A 25,341-nucleotide genomic window follows, 5' to 3' on the forward strand; every position below is an offset into this window, starting at 1 on the left:
AACCTTCTACCTCCTCAATTGTCCATTTCTTTTTTTGCTCTCCTCTAATGACGCCTCCCCAAACCCTCAACTCCCCTCTCCTCCCCTCCCCTCCCCTCCCCTCCCTCCTCTCTTGGCTTTGCTTCTGCCTTTAAAGGAGAACTGGGTCTCTCTGGGCGTGCTCTCTCTCTTTCTTTTTTTTGAAGTAACAGAAAATGAGGCTAATAAAAAAACAATATATTGGACTATTTATTTTGTGTAGGAACACATTCCGCTCTATAAAGAGGTGTAATGGCATTTACACAGAGAGGGCCTGATTCACAAAGCCAATAGCAGATTTAAGAGCAGTGTGCCTTAGCGTCAGCATGGGGCCCCTTCAGACAGGGGCCAGGCCAGATGGCTCCAGTATTCGATGGGTGACAAATCCAAGTACCCAAGAAAGTTTTATAGTACCAGGCCCTCACATGCACTGGAGCACTGATCATTCACACACACACGCACGCACACACGCGTGCGCACACACACACACACACACACACACGCACACAACCTCACAGAATGTGGTGTGTGTGTGTAAGAAATAAATACTTAATTAGGCAGAAACTGCAAAGCCAAAATTATCTGAAGAACAGTCTGTCAAGCGTACTTTTTCAAACAGAGAGCAACAGCATGCTTAACAGTTCCACGGTGAGGACGCCACTGGCAAGATTTACACGGAGAAAAAAGATAAACGCGACGACCGGAATGTCCCTCACTCACCTGCTCAGGGCTCATTTTCTGCAGCTCCGCCTCCCAGGTGTCTTGTTGGCTGCGGTGGTAGGCAGAGGGCGGAGCCAGGTCCTGCAGGATGTGCGGGTCTCTTTCTTGACAAAGGGCCGTGAGATGGCCGATGTAGAGCCTCAGCTTGCTGCGGTTCTGATTGAGGTCTATGAGAGGGGCGATAATCTGGGGAGGGGGGGGGGGAGACGTTAACAACGATCAATCCTAATCCCAGCGCCTGGCAAAAGAACCTGATGGTTCTCTGTGACAGTTGCCTTTGATTATTCGGACAAAAACGTGCATATTAGAGATTTCCGAAAAATAATAGACTAGGGCTAGTAACTCTGTTTAAGGAGTCAGGGCATAAAAACAGTGCACATACTTCAGTTCATATTTGACAAATTTAAAGGAACTGATTTTACTCCAAAACAGTAATGCACTGTGACACAGTGTAAATGATTTCAGATGAAGAAGAAAAAAAAAAAATCATAACATATTACAGGATAATAAATCAAAATTAAATCATGTAAATTCTTCATGCAAGAGAGAAGTGGAACACATCCAAGCCAAAAACATGAGCATATATCTTGTTTAAACGTGATTCGTATGCATCGTGCTCTGTAGGTTTAAATCATCTCATTTTATGGTAAAGCAGCTTGGCTGACGCCTGTTGTCTTTTAAGGCTGCTCCGTGAATAAAGATGACTTGGCTTGACTTGGCTACCCTTCCCAGTGCATGCAGGCAGTGGGAAAACATTCCACACCAGTGTGCACGTCTTATAAACGTCCTGCCGAGACCATATGGATACTGTATATTTGAAATTATAGGAGCCTTGCACAGACCTGTGATACACAGAACCCATAGAGGACACCCGTACACGTCTGCTATACATACTGAGGCAATGCACGCACTCGGTGTGTTGGACTGCCTCACTGAGCTGTTATGATGAGTGAGGTGTTGGCAGTGGTGTTGGCAGAGAGAGAGAGAGAGAGAGAGAGAGAGAGAGAGAGAGAGAGAGAGAGACCTTAGCATAACTATACTCTTTGTAAAAAAAAAAAAAAAAAAATTCATACAGTAATATTTAAGAGCATGCTCCCAATTTTTTGAAATTTTCCCCAACCTAAAAAAATTACACTCTACACTAATACACCCACCACACCTCTCACTGTACAATAATGATCCTTATACTATTAATCAGAGGGTGAATTATACGGAGGCAGTTGGATGGTCAATTTAAAAAAAAAATCAATTTACAATTCCAGGTAAAAAAAGATTACAGGTTTACAATTACAGATACATATACATCTGTAATTGTAAACCTGTAATCTTGGTGTGTGTGTGTGTGTTCGTATGTGGACCCCCTCCGAATTGTTCTTAATGGATTCCGGGAAGGGGGGGGGGGCAATTCTTAATTAATTCTTGGGTCAGACCCATCCAATCCTGTAATTAGAACCATGCTATTAATATATTTACTGTTAGCGTAAGCTTGTCTTATCTAGTTTATTGTAATACATTGTCACTTCTTTATTTTTCCTGTATTTATTCCTGCTCCTAAGAGATGGAGTGTCACACGTTCTACACATCTCACTATTGCTTTTGGATTGCAACACTTGACCCAAAGCTGCATTCTGAGGGCCCAGTTTCTCTGAACTTCTGCTTCTAACGTGTGAGAAGAGAAGACTGAGTGAATCTTTCCTATATAAATAATCTCACAGAGATCTGAAAACAAAGAAGGTCATAAAGAGGCAAGCGAACGCTCCAACTGCTGGGAGTGCGTGCAAAAACAGAAACACCAACAGTTACCTGAGTGTGGTGGAGAGCAATCGGGAAGACTGAGTGTGATAGAGAGTGAGTGAGTCAGGCAGTGAGAGAGAGTGAGTGAGAGTGATGGAGTGAGAGTGAAAGAGAGAGTGAGTGGGTGAGAGTGAGTCAAGGAGCGAGTGTGAAAGGGTGAATGTGAGTGTGGGTGAGTGAGAGAGAGAGAGAAAGAGTGAATGAATGTGAGGGTCTTTTGCACCACAACGTGTGAAAACCAGTACAAACGACTGTGTCCACACACTTTATTAATTCACATTACCCCGCGCATCTTTACTAGGGCAGAACGTTATTCTGTTTTAGCGCAGCAGGACTCTGGGATCCTCTCAGGTGGAGCCTGGCTAGAGAGAGCAACTGAATAAGAATGAGTGTGAAGACAGAGGAACATCAAAACAGAGAGACAGAAAGGGAGAAGTGGGGAGGGAAAGAAAGAGAGAAAGAGCGCGAGAAAAAGACAACGACAGGCTAGTTGCTTCCATTAATTTTGTGTCCTTGGAACCACAAGTACTATATATTTAAATGACCATACAAGCATCAGTGAGTATCAGCTATTTCTATTAATAGCACAGACTACGGGAGTCTACTACCTTACATGTGCTGACGGGGAAACTGGGAGGAAAGACTGTTGACCACCTGAAAACTCAGCACCATCTGCTCTATGGCTGATGCATAGGGGACCTTTGGAGATCGACTGGCAGGCAGAGACAGAAGGGGACGAGTCCCGAAAATGACGGTCAGATTGAGGGCTTCTTGTACACTGTTACTAAACAGTCACCTCTTATAAACTAGTTTGTTACACTGTGAAATCAGCTGGGTGCAAACATCTCTGCCTTCGCAAACATGCCCTTCTTCAGCTTCCATGGTGAACATGCCTTGGGAAAGCCCAGTAGCTTCAAGCGCTGGAGTGAGAACTCACGGTCCGGTGTTTTATACAGACGCGCGCCTCCTACCCCAACGCTCCCGTACTGGCTGTCTACCTCTGTGTGTGAGTTCTCCCTCTCTCTCTCTCCCTCCCTCCCTCCCTCCCTCCCTCCCTGTATACTCATACTCTAGTATAGCACCCAACATCATTTATGATTGACTAGGAACATAAAGTGCCTAAAGTGCTTTCAGAAAAGGCCCGACAAAGGATGGGGTTTGGTTCCACTTCCAGCCCCCCCTCCCCCGGAAAGCAAACGGACCGCGCTGCTCCTGTGGAAGACAAATGTCCTTCAGAGTGCTACGCCATCCATCTGACTAAGGCTAAGCTAAGCCATGGCGGGACTCATGTCCCGTGATAAACAGCTTCCAATCAGGGTGGCCCAGCGTGGCTTCCATAGCACCTACGGTGGCTCCGGAGGCGGGGTGTGGAGGTGGGAGACTGCTAAATGTTAAGACGGTGGCAGTCGGTCTGGCGTTCGGCTAGCTCCATATGAAGAATCGAGGTGGGGGTGGTTCTGTCGACTGGATTCTGTCATCTGTGTTTTGCTAATGCCGCGTTACTCTGTCACGTTCGAACAGTTGGGTGGTGGAGCAAGGCGTCTGAAGTCATAAATAATACAACAATAACAACAACAAACATTAGGCCCAAGTGACAGATTTACAACGGGGGGCGGGAGACTTTCTCCCCGTTCAAAGCACCGTTTGTCTCCTGTGTGCTGTGGATGGTACAGGCTTGTGTGGGACTGTTCAGGGTGTGTACAATGTCCCGAAACGAGGATGATGCAACAGCCTTGTCTGGTCAGAACTGAATCTATTTTTAAATTCTGTGCAGTCTTCCTCTCAGTGCCTTCCTGTCGGTGATGGATCGCCATGGGTAGAGATTCCTCCATTACGCTTTGGTCTCGAGTGGCCACAGAGCGCGCCGTGTGTGCATGAACCGTATCCCTTAGATACAGGAGATACAGGCAGGGAAGGAGAGGAGCGTTTCCTGTCTCATTCCTCCAAAAACAAAGGTTGGGACAACAAGCCATCATCCCTTAGTTCCTGGGTAGTGATGTCAGGAGTCATTAGACGGGAAGAGTCAGAAAGCGCTTCGCGGGTCTTCCGATGGTCGGACCGAAACCTGTCTTGGGGAGGTGGGGCGTATTGATGTTGAACATTGTCTTTCTCTGCAGTAATAGAAACTCTTCATAGTAGTTGCTAAGGCCCTCTCAAATCTCAGCGTCTGGACTCCAGCTTCAGCTCCTCCGAGAGCCCACACTTGTCTGCTTCATTATGGCCTCTCTAAAAGAAGCTGTCTTCACTGGACGCTGAATAAATGTGCATGCCTACACAAACCTGGCACCGTCATAACTCGAGCCTTGCCCCCACCCTCTCCAACGCCCACGAGAGAGCCGAGCCGACCCCTCAACGGCCGTCCCGCCAGCCCACCCTCTTCCCCTCTCATCAATCACCCATCGGTTCATCAACTGCCATCCGATACCCATGGAAAGAAACAGCCGTGCGGATCAATGCTGTCAGTCAGAGGCTCCACCAGAGAGAACCCACTGGCTTCCTCCACATGGCATCCAAAGGCCCAGAGACGAGGGAGCCCCAGCGCAACGGTAACCCAGCTCGCAACAGCATGCGTGGGGGAAGGAGGGGGAGATGTGTGGGGTACAGGCCTACAGGCAGAAGCACATGGTCTTGCTATGCACCTTGTATTTTGGTATCCACTTACATTCACACATTGCGGCTCGGGGTGGGTGGGGGCAGGGTGTCTAGAAGCAAATGACAAACCAAGGGGGTCTGCACAGTTTCAAATCTGCAGCCCACTGACAAGGCCAGTGTGACCAACATCATAAAATGCTTTTCAAGAAAGAGGCAAGTCTCCTTCACGCCAAGACAAAGAAACAGCGGGGGGGGGGGAAACACTACCATGAGAGAAAAATGGCTGCCAAGCTTTAAAGCATACGTGCACACCCCCCTACCCACAACCACCCACAAAAATGCTACCCCCTACCAGTGTCAGCACAGAGCACAGATGCACTGTGGAGATTAAGAGCAGGTGAGTTGGTCTGTCTTATCTCACGTGACCGGCTCTGTCTGTCCACAGCGCCTCTCTCTGCAGCTCTCAATATTTCTCCGTAACCTTCTTCCCTCACACACACACCCTCATTCCTCTGCACTTCACTCACACACACACATACACACACAGACACAAAAAGCAGCATTCATTTTTAAGAGATGCGAGATTTATGCGCATTATGGTTCCATGGCTGTAGCGTTTTATGAACCTAGAGCCTCGTCACCTATTTATGCAGGCACTTTATATGAATGCTATTAGATTTATACACTTGGGTGTGTGTCTGCGTGTGTGTGAGGGGGTTTTATGGCCACTCGTGTGCAGGCTGGATTTCCCCGTCAGTGATTGGCTAACAGAAAGAGCAGGTCTTTAACAGCTCTGCAAGAGGACAGAGAAGCCAGGCCAGGTTTGTGTTGACTCTGGAGATGCAGGCAGGGAAATTTCAAACTAACTCCCAGGATCACCTGCACAGTGACGTTTATACAGACCACAAAGGCTGCAGCCAAAGGACTGAGTTCCATTCATAGTTCAAGTGTGTGTGTGTGACTAAAAGGTAACAGTAGTCTGCCAAAACAAGAATTATGTCCTTGAAAGAGGAAGAGCAGTTGTTTGGGGTTAAATCTTACCCCTAGGAGGGGGTTAAGTGGCAGGGGGGTTATAACCCTTGTGGTATTAAGGTGGGCAGACACAAAGAACTGAAACTGGTCAAATCAAGGCATGAAGTGAGAGTTTTGTCCACTGAGAAGTAGAGAGAGGAGGAGAAGGGCATCTCTGAAACATCAACCACACCAAGAGACGCTAGAGCGGACTGTTCTCGCACAACACACTGCGCATACAGCACACAGTTAAATAAACCATACAATTAGACTTGCCATACGCATAAAGAGAAGAGTTTGATATTCACTGTTTACTTAAGCATCTTCCTTGGGCATATTCAATGGGAAAAGCTTTTCTTTCAAACCATTCTTAATTTATTCTTGTCTGTGTGTGTGTGTGTGTGTGTGTGTGTGTGTGTGTGCGCGCGCGTGTTTCATGTGCCGTGTGTACCGGTTCCAGATTCTCTTTGACATGTCTACCCACCCTGCTACAAAAGGACCCCTTAATGACTTATATTCACACAAAATTCCCATGAGCACTTAGGAGACACTGGCCTCTGCTTCTGGAACACATCAAGACAGAGCAGTGGGTAAAGATGGACAATGGGGCGTGCTCTTGTGCCAAGGTCAGGGGGCTTCCTTAGCGCAGCACTCATCACCGTAAGACCTCAGTGGAGCGTTCGAGGAAGGAAATGAAGAGAGAAGAAACAAGTGGATGACACCTCTGTCTGGAGGGGGGGCAGATGAAGATGCATGTAGCAGACCCGCACAACCTCAGAGGGTGTGACGCCCTCAGCTTCAACACGCACGTCTCAGGGGATGAGCAGGGTTTACACACAGAGGAAGTCGGAAAATGGGACTCAGTGGGGTGCACGAATCCAACACACACACACACACACACACACACACACACACACACACACAGGCTTGACCTCCATCACAGAATGAATATCATGCTGAGTGGCAAAGTCTCTGACAACTGTAAAGCACAAGTCAGGGGTAGCTGATGCCAGCAGGCAGTGAACTGATGATGGTAGAGGGTGCTGTCCAGAGTTAGAGAGACTGTAGTGAACTGGTGATGGTAGAGGGTGCTGTCCAGAGTTAGAGAGACTGTAGTGAACTGATGATGGTAGAGGGTGCTGTCCAGAGTTAGAGAGACTGTAGTGAACTGATGATGGTAGAGGGTGCTGTCCAGAGTTAGAGAGACTGTAGTGAACTGGTGATGGTAGAGGGTGCTGTCCAGAGTTAGAGAGACTGTAGTGAACTGGTGATGGTAGAGGGTGCTGTCCAGAGTTAGAGAGACTGTAGTGAACTGGTGATGGTAGAGGGTGCTGTCCAGAGTTAGAGAGACTGTAGTGAACTGATGATGGTAGAGGGTGCTGTCCAGAGTTAGAGAGACTGTAGTGAACTGGTGATGGTAGAGGGTGCTGTCCAGAGTTAGAGAGACTGTAGTGAACTGGTGATGGTAGAGGGTGCTGTCCAGAGTTAGAGAGACTGTAGTGAACTGGTGATGGTAGAGGGTGCTGTCCAGAGTTAGAGAGACTGTAGTGAACTGGTGATGGTAGAGGGTGCTGTCCAGAGTTAGAGAGACTGTAGTGAACTGGTGATGGTAGAGGGTGCTGTCCAGAGTTAGAGAGACTGTAGTGAACTGATGATGGTAGAGGGTGCTGTCCAGAGTTAGAGAGACTGTAGTGAACTGGTGATGGTAGAGGGTGCTGTCCAGAGTTAGAGAGACTGTAGTGAACTGGTGATGGTAGAGGGTGCTGTCCAGAGTTAGAGAGACTGTAGTGAACTGGTGATGGTAGAGGGTGCTGTCCAGAGTTAGAGAGACTGTAGTGAACTGGTGATGGTAGAGGGTGCTGTCCAGAGTTAGAGAGACTGTAGTGAACTGATGATGGTAGAGGGTGCTGTCCAGAGTTAGAGAGACTGTAGTGAACTGGTGATGGTAGAGGGTGCTGTCCAGAGTTAGAGAGACTGTAGTGAACTGATGATGGTAGAGGGTGCTGTCCAGAGTTAGAGAGACTGTAGTGAACTGGTGATGGTAGAGGGTGCTGTCCAGAGTTAGAGAGACTGTAGTGAACTGGTGATGGTAGAGGGTGCTGTCCAGAGTTAGAGAGACTGTAGTGAACTGATGATGGTAGAGGGTGCTGTCCAGAGTTAGAGAGACTGTAGTGAACTGGTGATGGTAGAGGGTGCTGTCCAGAGTTAGAGAGACTGTAGTGAACTGGTGATGGTAGAGGGTGCTGTCCAGAGTTAGAGAGACTGTAGTGAACTGGTGATGGTAGAGGGTGCTGTCCAGAGTTAGAGAGACTGTAGTGAACTGGTGATGGTAGAGGGTGCTGTCCAGAGTTAGAGAGACTGTAGTGAACTGGTGATGGTAGAGGGTGCTGTCCAGAGTTAGAGAGACTGTAGTGAACTGGTGATGGTAGAGGGTGCTGTCCAGAGTTAGAGAGACTGTAGTGAACTGGTGATGGTAGAGGGTGCTGTCCAGAGAACTGCATGAGCAGAGGGACAACACAAAGACCTAGACATGACGGGGGGAGTGAAACAGACAAAGGAACAGAGGGAGAGAAAGATGGAGGGAAGGAAGATGGGGGGGAGAGAGAGAGAGAGAGAGAGAGAGAGAGAGAGAAGGTAAGCAAGAAAAACAGAAGCCATAACACTTTTCCATCCATTCCTCTTCACCTCCAGTGCGCGTGCTGTCCATGGATGGTTAAGTGTTAAACGAGCTGGGAGGTGTAAGATTGCTCCTGTGGGAGGAGGCAGGGTGCTCGGCCTGGCACAGCTCTTTCCTATCAGTCCTAAATCAGGCCAGCAGTGTCCACAGGGGGCCCAGAGGTACCCAGCAAGCCCCGTGCCTTCCAGGCTGAGGCGGGGAGGGTCGCGGGGGTCTGTGCAGAGTGACAGGGTGGAAGTGAGAATGCAGCATCTGGGTCTTATTCCTGCAGCGCACGCACAACACACGCAGGCATACAGCTCTTACGGCACGGTTTAAAGAACGCAAACACAAAAAAACAAACAAACTCACTTCCTGCTGGTGCTCAGCGAGTGTGACACCTTAGAGAAAAAACAGGGGGGGTGTTGTACCAGATAATTGGTAGCCCTTATAATTTCACATCCACCCTTCCCTCACAGAGTTTTAAACCACACATGGAAATCACCACCATGTCTGGTACAGTGATCACAGCTTCAGTGTTTGAGTGCAGTGAGCGTGAAGCAGACTAGATATTACCCATGTTAAACATTATATACACTATATATATTATATGCTATCAGCCATTTAGTGTCTCTTGCTAATTCTCTCTCTCTATCTTCATTTGAACTCTGCAATGTTTTATGGGCATGAATGTCAAAAGTTAAAAGTCCTGCAAAAGCAAATTCAAAAAAAAAAAAAAAAAAAGCAGAAATAAAACAAACATGTACAGTATTTACGAAATAACTAGTTAACAGTTATGACCAACTACTTAATAATCACCGGATGTAAGGAGATGCCACGAATCTGGCGGCTCAAATAATCCACCCAGTCTTCCCCCCGAAGGTAAAGGCCAATGTCTTATTACTGTAATCAGAAAGTCAGCAGAGACGGTGCAGATGTTCTTATGGAATAGTTTTCTAACTGATTCATGTCTGGCACTGTTCAGCAGTACAGATCTAACTCCACCTCTCCCAGGGGCCAGTGCCTGCTGTTCTCTGGGCAACCAGGTCTGCCTGGGACGGTCCGGTTCAACGGCTGGGCCGTGTTCAAGTCTGTACACTGTCAATACATTCCTTAGGTTTTGTTGTTTTTTTTGTTTTGTTTTTTTTTGTCTTTCATTTTGGTCAGAAAGAATGATAATGTGTACTCTCCATTTAGGGGCAAATAGCATTGAAGTTTGGGTTGTGTTTTTGTGGCTTCTTTCCAATATGTGATGTATTTTTGTTTTTCATTGGTTGTAATTTGGATGGGTCTGATTGCTTGAGTATGAAGTTGCTGTTGTCCTGTGCCTCTTTGGCGTTTGTAATATAAGTGGGTTTTAGTTTACTGAGCCTTAAAACCAGATGGCTAAATAGACTCCTTTCTCTCTCAGTTTTAACACTCTTTTGAAATGTTAATGGTAGTGTGCTAATTGTACAGAATTATTCTCTCTCTAACACAGGTCTAATTTGTCGGGATTTTCCACTGTTCATTGTCATGGTTTGTTAATTTCATCGTATTGGTTTCTCTTCCTCATCTGGAGAAGAAACGCCGGCGGGAGAGGTGCCCGTGGGAAGTGCTCCAACGTGCCCGTCAACAAGTTCTGCAGCGGCGTCCTGGATCAGCGGGGCCGCAACAGACCTGGTCCTGCACTCTCATCTACCGTGTCCCGCAGGGCCCCTCAGTTCATTGGGTTTCAGGGGAGGAGTAGCAAACTGACTTGTTTTTATATGCTTATTTATAATGTAGGATTTCACAATTATCCAAAAAAATCAAATCAAATCACAAATCTACAGACATCTTTGTGAACAGAAACCACAGTTGGTTCTCCCCACCTCTGCCGGTAACGCATGTCTAAAATCGTACTTGTGTATTTATGTGTTTTGCTGGCCAACCATGACTGCATGAACACTGCGTTAAGAAAAAGCTAACAAGGACGGAAAAACAAACTCTCTTTCCGTGCTCTCTCCAGATCCGGCTTTGTGATTCTTCACGAGAAAGAGCACCAGACATGCGGCGCTTTCCTGAACTTTCACTGTTTTCTTAGTTCAACCCAACCAGCTCCACTGGTGAGCGCATCCTCTGACATCACTGACATCCAAGAGGGAAACCGGAAACACAGATGAACCATTAAAATCTATTTTTCCTGAGTGATGCATTCTGGGATACCAAGCCAAGTCGTGCGGCTTGGTGAAGGCCTTAAAAAAGCGGCACACACTCCTCAGCTCTGAAGCAGACCAGGGCAGACACAATCCCACGCAAAAGCGTCGTTGCGCCCGAGGATGAGGGAGGGGTGGGGAGGAGGAAGAGGAGGACAAAAACTGAAGGAAGAAGATGCACATCAAAGCATTGAAACTTTCTATCTAAACTCACGGAGCAAAGCACCAGGAGGGCCTTCAGGAGTGTGCAAAGCAAAGCTAGCTCCATGTTGTCACGTGATTAAGGAGATGAAATCAACACTGGGTAGATTTCTCTGCTATTTATAGATGCAGGCTGGAAATCTGAAGGATGCGAAAACCGAATGTTCAAAGAAATGAAAATTAACCCCTAAAATGAAATGGCAAGTGTACATGACACACACACACACACACACACACACACACACACACACACACACACACACACACACACACACACACACACACACACACACACACACACACACACCCAGTGTGCATGCCATCTTTACCCAACTTGGCAGAAGACCATTCAGTTCCTCTAGGGGAACACATACAAGCTGTTGCACAGCCAGCCTGCTAAAACAGAAGTGACAGGGCATGCTTAGCCTGACTGATGTTAACCAGGGGTCCCTTCCCAGGATCCCACGGGGAGAACTGCGAATCTGAGCACTGAGAGAAGAGAGCGCCATTGTGTTTTTACACTGCACTTGTGGGCCCTCTCATGTGAGCTCATCCCATATGACGTGATCACTGCACTTCTACTGCGCACTCCGCCGTCTCCGCTGAAGCCTTATCCAGCGTCTGCTGCGGGGGGGAAGAGTCCTCTGACCACACGGTTGGATAAAACCATCTGATTCAGCATGGACCGTCATCAATCTGTCATCAGAGGGAGTGTGTGGTTCAGATTACAGATTAGATAAAGCACTGTGTGTTCTGCAACTCTTGGGTCAAATTTACTGATGTCTGTCAGCTGCCTGATTGTATCGTCTTGTCCTATTGGTCTTGCCTGCCTCTCTGAAGACTCCACATCAATGAGTGTTACACAAGTCCATCATTTTCCCATTAAATATGCTGTTTTAGACATCACCATGAATGAGTCCATTCTACTGGGTACAGGAAATGGCCAATTCACTCATTAGGGTCACTGTCAGTCTCCCCCAAATGAGGGTGGATATAGAAAGGAAGGCAGAATCGATGCGTCACAAACTATAACCCCCCCACCCCGAAACTCCATACTCAGTAAGGGCCCCAGTGCTGTCTACTCTACTGTCTACACTAGGCAAATGCCAGAACCAGAGGCCAGTTTTTATATTGAAATCATATGGAAGCAGGAATGTTTTAACAATGACCCCCTGCGTTTTCCCCTCCACCATGTGTTTCCAATTTTAATATAATTAGACACATTTGGACTGGACCCACAAACGGGGAAAGAGAATAAACTGGAATAAACAATGCAACTACAAATGTGAACTGCAAGGAAAAACAAGCACTTTAACCTCATATTAATGACTATAACAGAGCTGTTATAATGCTCCCTTTCTAACCACTGGGCTGTTTTCTCACTGAGGAAAAAAAACAAAAAAACAAAAAAGAAACTGTACTCCAAGCGAGCAGAGGGGCCTAATGTTCCTTCACAGCTGGGCGGGAAATGTTTTAATGTGGGGAAGTGGAGGATGGATATACTTATGAGCTTCAGCAGAGGGCAAACAGCAACCAGTCCAGCGGGACGAGTATCCACCGACCCTAGCAACAGACGATGGCCAAGCACATGAAACCACTTCACAGTTTTCCACAGCATCGTGCTGTCCAAGCGTTTAGTAATGTCTGGGGCCGCCAACATGAGGTGACAGGCCAACAGTGTCCTCGTTACTTTTCTGTTTCGCGTGGCTACTTGCTTTCTGGTGTGGTCTCAAAATGTGAGTCACTTTCGAGCTCGGTGGTGACAAAAGGAGCTGCTAACTTCATGGAAGTCGTCTGAAGTACCAAACCGAAGATTCAGAAGAAAGGCCGACTGTGAGGGAAACGGAAGCCGGGACCCACAAGAAGCTCTCGTCTCCTGTGGACACCTGGCAGGATGAACACCTCAGCCTTATACACACAACCAAAACGAGGTCCGCGACGGGACAAGGCCTTTTCGGAAGAGAAACGAAATCCAGGATCCATGAGCAGATCACTTCTCTCAGACACCTGCCAGGTTGTACGTCAGAAACTGGCCGTACTAGGCTTCACAAACAAACAAACAAAAAAGTAGTAGTTTTAAACAGACCAGGACAAGGGCCAGTTATAATTCATTCAAATTGTGGAACTTTAGGACAGTCTTTGGCAAAACCAAACCACTGACCAGACAAAAGCAGAAAACGAACAAAACAAATCCCCAAACAACAGCAATTGGTCAAAACAAACAAACAACAGCCATTGGTCAAAAGAAAATATCACACACAAACCTATAGGAACACAAACAAGCTCACAGCAGAACTTGGATTGTAAATCTTCTACTGGCAAACCATCTCAGGCTACAGAGATGGCCCATCACTGATCACAGGCTAACGAGTCAACAACCGGTTCCAGGGTTGCGCTTTATGGGCTGCGGACATGGAAAAGCAGCGATTTCAACTAGGCTGAACCACCTGCAACCCCAACAAAGACAAGACCAGAGTCCAAAATGAAATGATTACCGCGCCTAAATCACGTGTGTACGCATGCAAATTCCACATCTGGAATACGGCTCACAGCAAATGGTTTCTCTTTGTGCTGGCTCCGACAACGATGGCACGGCTCCGAGATCTTCATGGTAGACGTCATTACAGGTTTCCTCAAGTCATATGACTAACGAATAGTGAAATTGACTCAGTAATACACAGAGAACACAGGAGGCCACAGGAGTGACAGAAGTGTAATTCTGAGCTTCATTTTGGGAAACATCTCAGCAGGGCCTTTCTGTGTCTTACTGAGACTGCTGGATCGTGTACAAACATACAAAGAGGGGTTTGTTACCTGAAATAAAACAAGCTGATTTTTAAGCAGCCATTTTGGTCACAAAAACAGAGAGAAAAAGACAGACAGACAGAAAGAGAGAAAGAAAGAGACCTACAATTTTCCTTTAATCTGTTCTGCATCTAACTGCACACACTGTATATGAGTATTACTGCATCTGAGTGTTCATACAGTGGCTGATGGTTGGACTCCATTAGCATGCTGGCACCAGCAGGTCAGAAGGCTTCAAATTAATTATTGTTAGTAAAGTAAACGTGCATTTAGAACCAACCAATGTAATTTTGGGCTGTCGTGTCTGTTGTCTGTCTGTCTGTGTCTGTCTGTCTGTCTGTCTGTCTGTCTGTCTGTCTCTCTCTCTCTCTCTCTCTGTGTGTATGTGTGTCACATTGATGGAACATGTGCTTCTCACATGCACAGAACAGTTGATCTGCTTCCTCAGAACCATCCATCAAGATTGTCAGTGCAAAAATTAATATGAGAACATTGTTGTCTTTTTGGCAAGCGAAAAAAGGGGAAAAAAAAAAAGCAGTGCAGAAGACTGACAGATGGGTTGATTTGTATTAAAGCTGTCTGTGTAAGACGGGAAAGGAATTAAAAAAGCAGTGAGCTGTCATTGTGATGAAAATTATGAATCAGAGTTCAGAGAATGATGGGAGTATACAGGCGATTCAGTGATAAACTGTGGTGATTTGAGGCTGTGCGCCCTTGCTATAGATATAAACGTCTCGGAAAGAAACTACGGAGTGATGAGAAGGAAACATTCTCTAAAAATTAACAAGAATGTGGCTTTGCTTGCTTGGGACATCACAATGACAGTATATTTACAAACCCTGGTAAAAGGCCCACTGAACATCCAACAGAGAGAAAGCAGTCTTGGACAATAACATTTACACCAAAATCACGAACACAAAGAGAAAACACAGACTGGATGGGAATAAACAGATGAAATGCAAACAACATGAGATGACCACAAAAATGACCTCAACGCAGAAAGGAAAAATAAGAAAGGAGAGAAAATAGCAGTTAATGCTTACGTAGTGGAGGATGATGCAAGAGAGGTGAGAAAGAAACAGAAACGAAAAGGTGACTGAACTGCATTTGCCACCGGAGGCGTTTCTCACCCGTCTGAACAAAATGGCGGCAAGAGGGCGTCTGATTGGCTATGCCCAAATGCCCTCCTCATCGTCCTATTGGTTGAAAATGAGTGCACAGGACGTCCAAAGCAGCATGGGATTAGAAGGAAGAGTTAGTTAGCAGGAGAGACAACGTTCGAATGATGCGCTGATTAGTTTAATATCCAACTACATTTGTTTAAGGGCCATATCTGGCCACCGCTTATGGAGATCTATAACAAGACAAAACATACAAATAATATATACAAAGCACACAATCGTTTACTTAGACAAACTGAACTAAACGATCTGCCAGAGTGTGAAAAGGAACCATGTTCACACCCAACTTTGTAGATTTAAATGATATGCAATATATATTTCCCCAAAAAACTATTAAGCCCTGCGTGAAGGTGCGTGAAGACACACTAGTGACTGTGCCTAGAATCCCTCAAGTAGGACAGAGGGAACAGAGCAGGGTTCAGACTATAGAAGTGTGACGGCCCGCTGGCTGACATGCATGTTTCTCTGGTTTGAACAGCTCTTGGGGACTCTTCCCAATCTATGCCATGTCGCCTCTGTATTTCTGTACTAATACTGCGATGGCAGAGTTTGGTCTCCAGTTCCGATATGTTCTTATTTGAGCATATTTGAGGATGGAGCTCACAGAAAGGATGTGTGTCATGTGTGTGTGTGTGTGTGTGTGTGTGGTGCCCGTGTTCCTAGTATTCTAACATTCCTTTTTACTGGCTGTTTAAAGAGCTCGGTAGCTCTAAGTGTAAATGGGCTCCCCTAAGCAGTGAGACGATGTATTCGGTGTGCAGCGTTCTGTGTTGTGGTCTCAGTGACTGATATACTAATTTCTGGTTGTGAAGCAGTACTGCATAACTGACTGAACTCCTCTAGTGTCTCTACAGAAATACATCACTGAGTTAGTGGGGAAGAGGGAAACTAGTGTTGATGTTTACTGGATGAACAGGGAATTTGGTGGAGACAGATTCTTGCATAGTTGTACCACTTTTTCTTCAATTGCTCACACTGGCTGTATGAACCTTAACTACGGACAGTCATTTAATGGGACGGAGCTCTACAGAGTTATTGTTCAAAAGCAGCACAAATAAACAAAAAGATCAAGTCTTATAAATCCATCCAGTGATTATGGATGACCTAAACAAACAAAGCCATATAGAAGAGCATCTAAGTGTGTGTGTGTGTGTGTGTGTGTCTTATGTGCTCAAATAATTTTAGGTGCCCTAATATGAAATAATAATAGTAGATAGTGGTGTGGAGGAGCAGTGTTTTATAGGATGTGAAAGATGTAATTTCCTGTTGCTTATGTTTGGCCGTAAAGACGCCCTTGTAAACCAAGACGGGGTTTTCATGGCTAAATCAAACATTACAGACAGCCAGGGCTTCAAAAACAGCATGAAGGAAAAACAATAAGAGTAGACGGGAAAGAACAAGAGAAGGAAGAGTGTGTGTGAGAGCCACTCAGGGAAAGTGCATGTTTACAGCACTGCACTTTTAACTCGGAATTTTCAGCACCACACTTTATATTTTTTTAATTCTTAATTTATTCGGTCTTTATTTAAAATCTATTTGAAATTTGCTCCGTTTAAATAAACTGTTTTTAATCTTCCCTTTTCAATTTAATTCAACTGTCAACCTTTATGTAAATCACACTGAATTGCCACTGTGTATGAAAAATGCCATGTATGAATAAACTTGTCTTGCCCAAGTTTGACCAGACGAACACAAGGGCAGAGGGGTGTGGCATGGAGAGAAAACGACAGCGTCTGTGTTGTCTGGCGAAACCAGAGACGGTGTCCTATTCAGACACTGGACGTGGACATGAAGGAGCTACTTCACTCACCTGGTCTGGAGAGGGTTTGTGGTTAGACTGGACAGGATGGGAGGAGTCCTTGAGATGGTCGTCATCGTAGTTATCAGACATCAGCTTCATCCGATTCTGCGTCTGAATAAAGGGGAGGAAAGTAGAGGGGAAAGGAACAGTTACTGCAGAAACACACACACACACACACACACACACACACACGCATGCACGCGCGCGCACACGCACAGACGCACGCACAGGCACGCACACACGCACGCACACACGCACGCACACACAAACAGAGCTCCGCTCATACTCTCAGAACTTACACTAATTCTGACTCAGAGACTCCTACTGACGACAGGCTGACCTGGTCTGACTATCCACGCCAAAGCACCGCTGAGATCAACTTGTACGACTGCGCAAAACTTCACGGACATCTCCAATACATCTACGGACATGTGCTTTGTTCAAGTTTACTTTTATTTTAAAACAGCTCTATTTTGCAATACTTTATTTACGTGTATTCTCTGTTCTGTGCATTCTACCGTAAACAGTTCAGTGCATCAGTATTTTCAGCACGGTACATGTACACTTGTTAAGACAAATTCCTCCCATGTGGAACACACCCAACAAATAAAACTGATTCTGGATTCCAAACGTTTCGAATCTCCATGGGATAACTCAATACACATGAACCCTTCGTGCCTCAGGGTGGTAACTAAGGACCAGCATTTGGCTCTCATACCCCAAACACCATCCTGATGGGTAGCTTACCTAAGCAATTCTATTTTTACTATCGATTTTGGGTTCGAAGCTCATAAGAGAGCAGTGGAAAAATGTTAAAGACAGAAAGGGCTGCGAGAGAAGAGAAAGCTAGGCGGGACACGGAGGGCGCGCATAAACATGAATATGCATGAATTCATTAACTAAATGTGCAACCACTCTTCGAATAAGCAACCGACAATAAACGGACAACAGATGGGTTTGAGATTGGCTCTCGGTGAGAACGTTCTGATGCACTCTACAGCGAACGTGTTCTATAGGCTGCGACATCGCTACAGGTCGTGTACATTCTGGGCATCATCTGACCTGTCCCTCTTGATGAGGCTCACGTGAGCCAGAGTTTCTCATGCAAGACCACAAAGAGGTGTGTGTATTTTCTACAGCTAACAGAGTGTGTGATTTATACTGCCAAGCCAACCATGCCTCTCCGTAACACGAACAAGAAATGGAATTAAATGAATAAGACATTAATGTCAAATGAGATCCAGGCGGCGCCCCACCCTTCCGGGATCTCGGGAGTTCCCGGCTCATGCATCCCCACCCTGAATGTGATGGTTGGGCTCCTTCTGTTTAGTTTTTTCGCTCGCTTTCATGCGCCATCTCTTAATCTCCAACTCTCTCCTCTCTTCCCTCTCGCTCTTACAGGGTTGGCGATGGGAAACCTCGTGTTTAGACACGGTGGCCTTCAACACGGCCCTGCGCTCTCTGAGGTCGGTAATGGAACTCAAGGTGTGGTCATCAGGTGCACCAGCCACGGCCAGCAGAGGGGGACAGCCTGAGATTAGGGGCCGGTGGAGGGTCTGAATCTGCTCGTAGCTGGGGCATAACTCTGGACGACCGGTTGTCGTCCTCAGCACGTTTCAAATCTGACCCACTCTTGCAGATTTCTCCTTTGTAACATACGAAGCATTCGGCCCTTTCTCTCACAGGAAGCTACACAGGTGCTTGTGCAGTCGCCTGTAAACTCAAAGCTAGACTACTGCAACGTGCTACTTGTTGGTCTTCCTCCAAGAGCCATTAGGCCTCAACAACTTATCCAGAATTCAGGAGCACGACTGGTCTTCAATCTCCCAAAGTTCACACGTCACTCCAATGCTGCGCTCCCTTCATTGGCTTCCAGTACCTGCCTACATCAGATTTAAAACCTTGATGCTTGCCTACAGAGCCAAAACTGGACCAGCCCCTGCATACATGACGTCAGTGGTTAATGCCCGATCCGCACGTTAAGCACTCTGAGCCTCAAGTCTGGCTCAGCTTGAAATACAATGCTTCAAGTCTCATCGAAGACAAGCATCGAGACTATTCTCTGTCCTGGTTCCTAGATGGTGGAACGAACTTGAAGACCCATCTTTTTGTGGAATATTTAAATAACCACTGACCCTGCTCCTATGTTGACTAACAAACTCTAGTCCTTATTGTAAGGTATTGTTTATTGCACTGATTGTTGACTTCTAGGCATCAGCATTGATGCCTGTATTTAAACAGTATTCTAGATCAACGGTATCTTGGACTCTAACCTGTTGGCTAGGATGTATTCTATGAGTAAAGGATGTATTCTATGTATTCTATGAGTAAATGACAAAAGCTCTTTTGTAAGTCGCTCTGGATAAGAGCGTCTGCTAAATGCCGTAATAATAGAGGGGTGCAGGACTGGGAGAACTGTGCACAGGCAGGCATGGTGGACTAGGGAGCACAGAGCAGGAGAGAGAGAGACCAATGGCAGCACAGAGCAGGAGAGAGAGAGACCAATGGCAGCACAGAGCAGGAGAGAGAGAGACCAATGGCAGCACAGAGCAGGAGAGAGAGAGACCAATGGCAGCACAGAGCAGGAGAGAGAGAGACCAATGGCAGCACAGAGCAGGAGAGAGAGAGACCAATGGCAGCACAGAGCAGGAGAGAGAGAGACCAATGGCAGCACAGAGCAGGAGAGAGAGAGACCAATGGCAGCACAGAGCAGGAGAGAGAGAGACCAATGGCAGCACAGAGCAGGAGAGAGAGAGACCAATGGCAGCACAGAGCAGGAGAGAGAGAGACCAATGGCAGCACAGAGCAGGAGAGAGAGAGACCAATGGCAGCACAGAGCAGGAGAGAGAGAGACCAATGGCAGCACAGAGCAGGAGAGAGAGACCAATGGCAGCACAGAGCAGGAGAGAGAGAGACCAATGGCAGCACAGAGCAGGAGAGAGAGAGACCAATGGCAGCACAGAGCAGGAGAGAGAGACCAATGGCAGCACAGAGCAGGAGAGACAGACCAATGGCAGCACAGAGCAGGAGAGAGAGACCAATGGCAGCACAGAGCAGGAGAGAGAGACCAATGGCAGCACAGAGCAGGAGCAAAAACAGCAAGACAGCTGCCAGGCGGCAGACAGAGTGACCTCAATGGCGTCGGATTTTAAAAGATGCAGATGGAGATGATAAAAGGATGAACAACAAACAAACAAACTGGTGCAACTTAGTCCAACACCTGCTCACGCACATAAGCACTCAGAAACAGAAGACCCTCACACGAACAACAAACTCAGCATGCACAAAAAGATTTGGGTCCAAAACAAAACAAACCCAAACAAAAAAACAAAGTTTCCATGCAAGAGATGAAACCCGTCTTCCGTCTGTTAACAAGACGCTTGGTTCCAGATCAAAGGAAGCAGTGAACGAGGAGAGGCCCCCCCCCCCCACCAAGCACTCAGCAGCTTCGCACCTTCCCAGTGGGCCTCGGAAACCAGCAGTTTCCGCTGCAGAAAACAGCGGTGAGACAGAGACTCTCGGGTGCGAGGCGCACTGCGGCGCACTCAGCGCGTCGTGGGTCTGTGCTCGCTGCGCTGTTGTGCAGAATCAAGCCCTTTCACTGCAATTTGTTCCACGCGCTCCAGGGCTTTTACTGTCTAGGATTTAGTGCTAGTCAAGTCTAACACTCTCAGACTTGTACGGGAGTCCCTGCGCTGGAAGGAGCCCGCGGAAAAAGTGCGGGCTTGAAATGGAAGCGTAGAGGAGAGGAAGTGAGGATGTGGGGCAAGACGAGGGGAGAGGAAGGAGTTTGCACAGGCAACAGCAAACGCTGCGTCACTCATCTCCCAGCATGGATGCACACACGCACGCACACACATATACACACACACATATATACACACACACACGCACACACACACACGCACATGTACGCACGGACGCACGCACATGTACACGCACATGTACGCACGCACCTGTACGCACGGACGCACGCACCTGTACACGCACATGTACGCACGGACGCACGCACCTGTACACGCACATGTACGCACGGACGCACGCACCTGTACACGCACATGTACGCACGGACGCACGCACCTGTACACGCACATGTACGCACGGACGCACGCACCTGTACACGCACATGTACGCACGGACGCACGCACCTGTACACGCACATGTACGCACGGACGCACGTACATGTACACGCACATGTACGCACGGACGCACGCACATGTACGCACGCACGCACGCACGCACGCACGCACGCACGCATACACGCACATGTACGCACGCACGCATACACGCACATGTACGCACGCACATGTACGCACGGACTCACGCACATGTACACGCACGGACGCACGCACATGTACACGCACGGATGCACGCACATGTACGCACGCACATGTACACGCACGGACGCACGCACATGTACACGCACGGACGCACGCACATGTACACGCACGGACGCACGCACATGTACACGCACATGTACACGCACGGACGCACGCACATGTACACGCACGGACGCACGCACATGTACACGCACGGACGCACGCACATGTACACGCACGGACGCACGCACATGTACACGCACGGACGCACATGTACACGCACGGACGCACATGTACACGCACGGACGCACGCACATGTACACGCACGGACGCACGCACATGTACACGCACGGACGCACGCACATGTACGCACGGACGCACGCACACGCACATGTACGCACGGACATGTACACGCACATGTACGCACGGACATGTACACGCACATGTACGCACGGACATGTACACGCACATGTACGCACGCACATGTACACGCACATGTACGCACGGACATGTACACGCACGGACGCACACACATGTACACGCACGGACGCACGCACGCGTACACGCGCGCACGCGTACACGCACACGCACACACGCACGCACGCGTACACGCACACGCACGCACGCGTACACGCACACGCACGCACGCGTACACGCACACGCACGCACGCGTACACGCACACGTACGCACGCACATGTACACACGGACGGACGCACATGTACACGCACGGACGCACGCACATGTACACGCACGGACGCACGCACATGTACACGCACGGACGCACGCACATGTACACGCACATGTACACACGGACGCACGCACATGTACACGCACGCACGGACGCACGCACGCGTACACGCACGGACGCACGCACGCACGCGTACACGCACATGTACGCATGGACGCACGCACATGTACACGCACGGACGCACGCACATGTACGCACGGACATGTACACGCACGGACGCACGCACATGTACACGCACGGACGCACGCACATGTACAAGCACGGACGCACGCACATGTACACGCACATGTACACACGGACGCACGCACATGTACACGCACGGACGCACGCACGCACGCGTACACGCACGGACGCACGCACGCACGCGTACACGCACGGACGCACGCACGCACGCGTACACGCACGGACGCACGCACGCACGCGTACACGCACGGACGCACGCACGCACGCGTACACGCACATGTACGCATGGACGCACGCACATGTACACGCACGGACGCACGCACATGTACGCGCACGGACGCACGCACATGTACAAGCACGGACGCACGCACGCACATGTACACGCACGGACGCACGCACGCACATGTACACGCACGCACGCACGCACGCACATGTACACGCACGGACGCACGCACGCACGCACATGTACACGCACGGACGCACGCACGCACATGTACACGCACGCACGCACATGTACACGCACGGACGCACATGTACACGCACGGACGCACGCACATGTACACGCACGGACGCACGCACATATACGCACGGACGCACGCACATGTACGCACGGACGCACGCACATGTACACGCACATGTACACACGGACGCACGCACATGTACACGCACGGACGCACGCACATGTACACGCACGGACGCACGCACGCACACGCACGCACGCACGCGTACACGCACGCACGCGTACACGCACATGCACGCACGGACGCACGCACATGTACGCACGCACGCACATGTACACGCGCACGCACATGTACACGCACGCACGCACATGTACACGCACGCGCGCACATGTACACGCACGCGCGCACATGTACACGCACATGTACACGCACATGTACACGCACATGTACACGCACATGTACACGCACGCGTACACGCACGCACGCACGCGTACACGCACGCACGCACGCACGCACATGTACACGCACGCACATGTACACGCACGCACGCACGCACGCACATGTACACGCACGCACATGTACACGCACGCACGCACATGTACACGCACGCACGCACGCACATGTACATGCACGCACATGTACACGCACGCACGCACGCACGCACATGTACACGCACGCACGCACGCACATGTACACGCACGCACGCACGCACATGTACACGCACGCACGCACGCACATGTACACGCACGCACGCACGCACATGTACGCACGCACGCACGCACGCACATGTACGCACGCACGCACGCACGCACATGTACGCACGCACGCACGCACGCACGCACATGTACACGCACGCACACATGCACGCACGCGTACACGCACATGCACGCACGCGTACACGCACATGCACGCACGCGTACACGCACATGCACGCGTACACGCACATGCACGCACACAAGCACATGTACGCACGCACACAAGCACATGTACACACGCACGCACGCACATGTACACGCACGCACGCACATGTACACGCACGCACGCACATGTACACGCACGCACATGTACACGCACGCACGCACGCACGCACATGTACACGCACGCACGCACGCACGCACATGTACACGCACGCACGCACGCACGCACATGTACACGCACGCACGCACATGTACACGCACGCACATGTACACGCACGCACGCACATGTACACGCACGCACATGTACATGCACGCACGCACGCACACGCACGCACGCACACGCACGCACGCACGCACATGTACACGCACGGACGCACGCACATGTACACGCACGCACGCACGCACGCACATGTACACGCACGCACGCACGCACGCACGCACATGTACACGCACTCACGCACGCACATGTACACACGTACACACGCACACACGTACGTACACGTACACACGCACATGTACACGTACGCACGCGTACGTACACGCACACGCACGCGCACGCACACGTACGCGCACGTACGCGCACGCACACACGTACACATGTACACACACGCACACGTACACACACGCACACGTACACACACGCACACGTACACACACGCACACGTGTACACACGTACACATACGCACACGTGTACACATACGCACACATGTACACATGTACACACACGCACACACACACACGCACGCACACACACGCACATGTACACGTACACACACGCACACGTACACACACGCACATGTACACGTACACACATGTACACGCGCACGCACATATGTGCATACACGCACATATGTGCGCACGCGCAGATATACGCGCACGCGCAGATATACGCGCACGCACACATACACACACGCACACATACACACACGCACACATACACACACGCACACATACACACACATACACACACGCACACATACACACACGCACACCCACACAGGCACGTGCACACAGGCACGCGCACACAGGCACGCGCACACAGGCACGTGCACACAGGCACGCGCACACACACACACACGCACGCACACACCCACCCACACGCACACACGTGTGTGTGCGCGCGCGTGTGTGTATGTGTATGTGTATGTGGGCACATACACACTGAAAATAAACATGGAAAATAAACAGTTTGCCTTCAAGCTGCAAGCCCACAGAGCCTGAGGGACACACAACACCTGCAGACTCCTGTCAGCAGCTCACACCACCAGCAGGGACTGAGAGGTGCATATGCAGAAATGGAAGTCACTGGCTAGTGATACAATTTCTGCCTTTTTGTGTCTGCACACCAATATACAGCATGAGAAATAAGGCAGTGAGGTTAAAGTTTCAAATGTCGATTTGGGTTGATTTAAGAGTTTTTTAAAAATCCTAAACTAAGTGACTACGCAGGAATAATGCCTCTTTTCTATATATTCATCCCATTTTAATAAACAATTGGACTGGTTTATTAAGTGAAAAGGAAACAATGGGTCATTTAAAATGTTTTAGCTCATTAAATTAGTAAAAATTAAATAAAACATTCAGACATTTTTGTTCAGAGTTTGTTTATACAGTTTCACGGTTCAACTTTTTAACTTCTTCAGTGATGAAAAAATAATTTAGCTTTCGGCTGATGTGTTTTACAAGGAAAACCCTCAATACCATTACCATCTGTGTGAGCTACAGGCAATGTTTACAGAGGTGTCTTTTCTTTCT

General features: G+C 48.7%; 1 protein-coding gene across 10 annotated transcripts in view; it reads right to left on the reverse strand.

Annotated features, from left to right (window-relative positions):
- The window catches only part of erc1b (ELKS/RAB6-interacting/CAST family member 1b), a 171,741-nt gene that overhangs the window by 14,476 nt on the left and 131,924 nt on the right, over window positions 1-25,341 (reverse strand). For 7 of the 10 annotated variants that reach the window (XM_035527787.2, XM_035527786.2, XM_035527785.2 and 4 more), the window contains 2 exons: window positions 16,966-17,067; window positions 739-924 (listed from right to left, as the gene is read on the reverse strand). In XM_035527787.2, the coding sequence (XP_035383680.1) occupies window positions 739-924; window positions 16,966-17,067 (288 nt within the window). Of the gene's footprint in view, window positions 1-738; window positions 925-15,104; window positions 15,171-16,965; window positions 17,068-25,341 lie in introns of those variants that run through there. The other 3 variants (XM_035527789.2, XM_035527788.2, XM_027020550.3) reach the window with 1 other exon arrangement.

The sequence above is a fragment of the Electrophorus electricus genome, chromosome 11 (assembly GCF_041902795.1).
Source record: "Electrophorus electricus isolate QZ-2024a chromosome 11, ASM4190279v1, whole genome shotgun sequence".
Classification (NCBI taxonomy): Eukaryota; Metazoa; Chordata; class Actinopteri; order Gymnotiformes; family Gymnotidae; genus Electrophorus; species Electrophorus electricus.